The sequence below is a fragment of the Gekko japonicus genome, unplaced genomic scaffold (assembly GCF_001447785.1).
Source record: "Gekko japonicus isolate JY-2015 unplaced genomic scaffold, Gekko_japonicus_V1.1 scaffold490, whole genome shotgun sequence".
NCBI lineage: Eukaryota > Metazoa > Chordata > Lepidosauria > Squamata > Gekkonidae > Gekko > Gekko japonicus.
In genome coordinates, this window is record NW_015165249.1 from 1026246 (window position 1) to 1032884 (window position 6639).

The window sequence follows — 6639 nt, forward strand, 5'->3', positions numbered from 1 at the left end:
TGTGGGTATCTTTCCTTTATCCATAGATGTAGTCCCTTCCCATTTTTTTCTTTGTAGTTTTGTAGTCTATTGAAAAACAATAAAAATACCCCTTTGGGGGTTTCAAAAAAAAAGAGGAAATGTGTGTGCGTTGTGTGTTAAGTGCCATCAAGTGCTTCCAATTTATGGCAATCTTATGAATTAATGACCTTCATTATGTCTTATAGTTAATAGCCTTGCTCGGATCTTGCAAACTGAGGGCCATGGCTTCCTTTATAGAGTCAATCTATCTTATGTTGGGCCTTCCTCTGTTCCTGCCGCCTTCAACTTTTCCTAGCATTGTTGTGTTCCCCAGTGAATTTTGTCTTCTCATCATGTGACCAAAGTACAATAGCCTCAGTTTAGTCATTTTAGCTTATAGGGAGAATTCAGGCTTGATTTGATTTAGAATCCACTTATTTGTCTTTTTGTCCATGGAAATAATGGGATTTCAAAATGCCCAAGACTGCAGTTTTCTGAACAATTACTTGGAAGTAACTTGCCCATTTCAATTACCAGGACATACTTCTGCAGGGCTGCAGTCGTATGCAGACTTATGCATGTCAACGGGACTTTCTTGTAGTTGTAAGTTAACATATTTGTAGGTAGAAAATTTATTGTATATGACCATAGGCCTTTACAATCGAGAATCGTTAGAGATAAAATGCACCTACAGATATAACAATAAATTACCTCACTAAAATATAGCAATATAATACATAATATCTGAAAGCATTTATAATGGTGTATACTTAAAATATAACAATAAAATACATCAAACTAACTAGCAGCAGCTGTATCAGTTGTTATTTTCCTAGTTGCTACATTTGCTCTTATTTTTCTAGCATCTAGAGCAAAAAGTGCCATTCTGTTGGAAACAAAAGAATCTGTATCTGACAACATAAACATTAGTTTATCAGAGTCAGAAAGAAGGTGGAGACCAGAAAATATGTTGGCGAGAAATTTTCCTCTTGGTTCCGAGTATATGGGACAATTTATTATGTAATGAGGCAGGTCCTCGATCGAGGATCCACAGATACATATACACTGGTCTACAGGTTTGTGATCCACTGTAGATTTGGCTGGTTGGAGTCTTAAAATGGTCACACTAAGCACTATACAGCTGTTATTGACGTAGACTGAAAACTGGGGTTGGATCCAACTGGGAGAGCACATGCAAGCCTGCATCTTGCTGCCTCAGTTTCCCATCTGTGAAATGGGCTCTGGAAGTAACTGTTGCAAGATTTTAGGGAAGACAAATGAAGTCCTCCTCATAACTGTGTGTTCTTGGAAGTCAAACCCCGTTAATTTCAGGGAGCTTTATTTTTCAAAGAACTATTATTAGGATGATAACCCTCATCATACACGGTCAATATGACATGCTTAAAACAGCAAAGTGAAGAAAAACAATGTGCTTCCCTCTACTAAAAGACATATTAATTGCTTACTTCATAGGGATGTTGAGTGGATGGAAGACTTATAGAATGCAAAAAAGTTTATATAACAGAGATACAAGAGATATGCTCAGTGATCACTGTTGTGGTATTTTGCTAGTAGCCCTTTAGAAAGTCTCAGGTTTTGGAAGGCCACACATCTGTCCCAGATGTGACCCCTTCAGGCTTAGGCCAACTCTCCTAACAGTCATTTTCTGGGGCTTGGCAGCCCACCCACAAGAAGGCCTAGATCTACCATCACACCCTCTTGAGAATCATCCACTGTGCTATTGATCAAGCCCTTCAACCATGGTTTTCTGCCTCCCCCTTGTAACACTTACGTGTCCGTTGTCATCCAATAGATTGTTCGTCAGCTTAAGTTTGTCAAAGGAGACAATCTGTTTCATCCACTGAGCTCCCCGGGCGGGGGAATCCGGGTGGTAATGGACTCTCCCGGGAGTTGCTGGGTCGGCCTTGCCAGCTACTAGCCAGGAGGAACTGTGAAATGCGTATCTGTATGGAGAGAAAAGCCGGGTCTGAGTTAAGCCTCCCGCTTAAGCATGAGTGGACTGTAGTGCAACAGCCCAGAGAGTTTACTAGACTCTGGCAAGGACCTTTCTGCCATCATGTACCACTAGTGCCAGTCTTCTCTTTGGGTCTTAAAATTCACCATGGCTCAGAACACAATGGTTGTTTTTTCAACACAAATCAGGGATCCTATAGACATATCCCCAAATGCATAGAGATAGTTCACCTAGCAGGGGAAGCAGAAATGGCTCCGGTTTGTATTTCTGTAATGCATTAGAGTAAGTTTGCCTATATGAACGTTATGTTATTTATTTACTTTATTAATACCCATATTAATATGGGTATTTGTTGTTGTTCAATCGCACAGTCGAGTCCGACTCTTCGCGACCCCATGGACCACATCACGCCAGGCACTCCTGTCTTCCGTTGTGCTCTGGAGCTTGCTTAATTTCATGTTTGTTGCATCAAATATGGGTATTAATAAAGTATTAATATTACTTTATTGATTAACATTAATTAATGCTAATATTAATACTGTCTCCCCAGTGGGGACCCCAGTGGCGTGCATCATTCTCTGGCAGGAAAGTCTGATTGATTTTATTTTATTGCAAAGAGATATTTTATTGCAAAGAAGTTTGTCTAAAAGAGCTGGCATGGCATAATGCCAAAGAGACTGAGCTGTGAAAGCCCTGGGGATCAGATTTTACCCTTGGCATGAACTCACAAGACCGGCCTTAAGGCAAGCCATTTTCTTGCAGCCCCAGTCTTTCTATCTGCAATATGGGTATAAGAATGGTCCCTACATGGCAACAAGCTTGTTACAAAGACTTTAATGAGATGGTGTGTGTGAAGTGCTGCTGCATTTACTCAAAAGGAAGAGGAGATCCCCTGCTAATACCATGAAGGGGGGAAGTGGGTAGTCTTACATTCCTATATATGTTACAAGTATGAACAGTAATAAAACCTTTTTTCGTGTATCACATTTGGGGGGATGGGGTCATCTTACATTCAGGGTCTTCTTTCTTTGGCTTAAATGCTAAGTATTTGAAAAGAGAAGAAGGCTTGTGGCTAGTACTATTTGCCGATAATTGTTTACAAAGGAAGAAAGATGGAATGGGAATTCTGTGGCCCAAGTTAAAATCATTTAAGTCCCCCTAAGCTTTTGGAGTTAAAACATGTCTTCTATCCAGGGCTGGGGAGGGAAGCCTAAAGCTTCAGGGGCCCAGGAAGCCATGCAAGATACCATTGAGGGAGAGTAGCAATAGTCATTTACTTTATTTATTTGTTTGTTTGTTTGATTGATTTATATCCCTCCCCCCACAAGCGGGCTCAGGGTGGGTCACAATAGGTCATTTCACAGTAAAAACAGTATCGAAATATACAATGTTAATCAAGTTTAAAACCAATTCAGAATAAAATGGCAGGCTGGGTCATGGTAGTCAGTGTTCCCTCTAAGCTGAGTTAGTGTGAGCTAGCTCACAGTTTTTTAGCCTCCAGCTCACACATTTTTGTCTCAGCTCAGGAAGGAGGGCTCCAGAGCCAATTAATTTATGCAGTAGCGAAATCACTCGCTCACAACTTTAATGCCAGTAGCTCACAAAGTAGAGTTTTTGCTCACAAGACTCCAAAGCTTAGAGGGAACATTGTTGGTAGTCCAGAGTGCCTCCTGTGTGGGTACTGACTAGATGGTCAAAAAGGCATCCAATATTATTTATTGTCAGAAGAAGATGATGAAAAAGAAGAAGAAATTGGATTTACACCCCACCCTTCACTCAGAGTCTCAGAGCAGCTTACAAACTCCTTCCCTTCCCCTCCCTGTGAGGTAGGCGGGGCTGAGAGAGCTCTTTGCAGAACTGTCCTTGAGAGAACAGCTCTGGCAAAACTATGGCTTGCCCAAGGTCATCCAGCAGCTGCAAGTGGAGGAGTGGGGAATCAACCCCAGTTCTCCCAGATTAGCCACGCACTTAACCACTACACCTACACCAAACTGGCTCTGCTGTTATCAGTTGGGCTCAAGGCAGATTACACAGGGTGAATCAATACAATTGACCAGATGGGACATTGAATAAACAATGCAATAGGATAAGGATATAGAACTAACCAGCAATTTAGAAACAGAACTGAAGCAGAGCACAAGAACTAACACACACATTAAATGATGCAAAATTCCATAGTAAGATCCTAGTTGTAGCAAGCTATACACGGTAGTATAAGATCATTTTTCCCCAAGTAACTTTGTGGATCCTCGAGTACAGTGGGACTTTATTGCCCTTGTAGAAGATATCCCTGTTCCAACCACTGATCTCGTCTTCTGAATGTGAGGTGGGCCAGAGAGGGAGTCTTTGTCTGGGGCCTCTGGTGTGCACAGATATAGGGCAAAAAAAAACCCACCATGCCATGAAAGCCTTTTCTAGCCTTCCCCCCGGATTTCATCCTTTCAAAGTACATATTGATTCAAGAGTACAGACTCAGACCTCTCCTCCCTTTGCGTGTTTATTTAAAATCCAGCCCTTTGCTCAGTGGGAGAACGCTCTCTCGTCGCGGACTTGAGCAGAAACACAAAGCAAAGAAAAAAGGGGGGCGGGCGGGAGAGAGATACTCAATTGGATGTTATATATCCCATTTCCTTTGACAAGCAAACATTTCTGAAACGGCCTGGGAAGCTGGAGATCTGTCTAAATATTTACATCTTCCGCATCACCATTCCTAGGCACAGGGGCTTTTCAGGCGTCTTGGATCTGCCGAGCGGAGGGCATAATGCGTCTTTCACGGGCCCTTTTCAACTCAAGGTGTTAAGAAGTCAAATCGCATAACTGGGGGGGGGGGTAAGCAGGGCTGCCTGCAAAGACAAGTTGCTGCCTTCTGGTCGGCCACAGAAAGAAGGTTTTGGTAGAAAAGGCACCTCTGGAGGGCCTAGAGAGGCAGGCACACGAGGGGGGGGGCTGCTGAACATCGGTCAGACTCAAAGGTGGCTGTGGAAGGGAAAGCCCTTTTGGGCATTTGTAACGCCCCAGCACAGGTGTACACCAGTGTTCCCTCTAAGCTGAGTTAGTGTGAGCTAGCTCGCAGTTTTTTAGCCTCCAGCTCACACATTTTTGTCTTGGCTCAGGAAGGACGGCTCCGCACCAAAACTAATTTATGCAGCAGCCAAATCACCTGCTCACAACTTTAATGCCGGTTGCTCACAAAGTAGAATTTTTGCTCACAAGACTACTCAGCTTAGAGGGAGCATTGGTGTACACGGCGATCACACACACTAAATAATGCTCTTTCCATCCACTTTCGATGCTCTTCCCAACTGGATTTTACAGTGTGAACTGGCAAAATCCAGTTGGAAAGTGGATTGAAAGCGCATTATTTAGCGTGTGAAATCGCAGCCAGTCCCGCAATCGCGGTGGCTCGTCTTCTTTCCAGAAAGGTCGAGGAAATCTCTTTAGGCGGCGGGATCGCCCTTTGAAGGGCCAGTTTCTTACTCCTTCGTGGGCTTCCCCAGATCGTTTCCCAGAGACGGGCAAACTTTGTTCCAAGCCCATTGATTTCCGCTTGGAGCGTGGTGTGAAAAGTCCCCAATTTTGGCCGGCCGAGCTGGATTATCCCGGTTTCCTACTTGACCTGGATGCTCCTCGAAGAGGTGGTGTTCAGACCGGCCTGTTCCAACTCCCTAGAACAACCGAACCCTGGTTTTGACAGGGGGCAGCCTTTTGACAACTCCACGTGTATTCTCGAGCTCCCGGTCCTGTGCGGTTTTCGAGCAATGATTTCCAGCCCGATCCTTACTTTAAGGGAAGTCCCAGTGGCCTTCCTGCAGCCCTCGCTGGAGACGCTGAAAGCAAGCAGGGCACCTCCAAGGATCCTCCCAAACCCCGTAGGAATGTCGGGGGAATCAAGACACCACCTTCCACCCAACGTCTTAAGGACAGGGCTGCGAGGCAGATTTTTTTTTTTTTACGGACTACAAAATTGGGTCTAATCGGTTACAAATTGCAGACGCCCCAAGGCGCGCACACGCGCGCACAAAAAGACGCTGAGTCAGAGGGGGGGGGAGAGACTTTCAGCTCTTTCTTCTTCTTTGGTGGCGTCGCTGCTCCTTTCGGCCAGAGTCCACGTGCAAAACTCTGCTGCACCCTTAAACTGCCTGGGCGCGGGCAAATGTGACTGGGCGAACCCAGGTGGGTCGAACAGTGTCCTATTTTGACCACTCTTTCAACCGCGCAAACCAACCTCTCCCTGCCAGGACATACTCAGCGGGATGAGGCTGCGATCCTTTGCACGTTTACCCGGGAGTAAGCTCCATTGGATGTAGTGGTACTTACTTCCGAGTAGACATCCTGGGTCTACTGCTCCCGCTCTCCTTGGGTCCCCTCCATGGGGCACTGTTTTAAAGCGAGACGCTTCTACGCCGCTTTGCAAGGAGACGCGGGTGTGGCAGGAGGACCGAGCTGAGAACCAACCCGAAACAGTGCCGGGACCAAGGCTCCCTTCTCAGCTGTGGAGTCTCTGTGAGCAACAAATTCTACTTTGTGAGCCACTGGCATGAAAGTTGTGAGCGAGGGATTGGGCTACTGCATACATCAGTTTGCTCTGGAGCCGTCCTTCCTGAGCGGAGACAAAGATCTGTCAACTGGAGGCTAGAAAGCTGTGAGCTAGCTCACACTAACTC

The 6639-nt window shown here is 45.1% G+C and overlaps 1 protein-coding gene across 1 annotated transcript in view; it reads right to left on the reverse strand.

The window, feature by feature from the left end:
* TBX1 (T-box 1) overlaps positions 1-6639 on the reverse strand; it is a gene marked incomplete at its 5' end in the record, with an annotated part of 59987 nt that overhangs the window by 26604 nt on the left and 26744 nt on the right. Inside the window, one exon of the mRNA XM_015410113.1 lies at positions 1793-1964. Coding sequence (XP_015265599.1) covers positions 1793-1964 — 172 coding nt within the window. The remainder of the gene's footprint in view (positions 1-1792; positions 1965-6639) is intronic.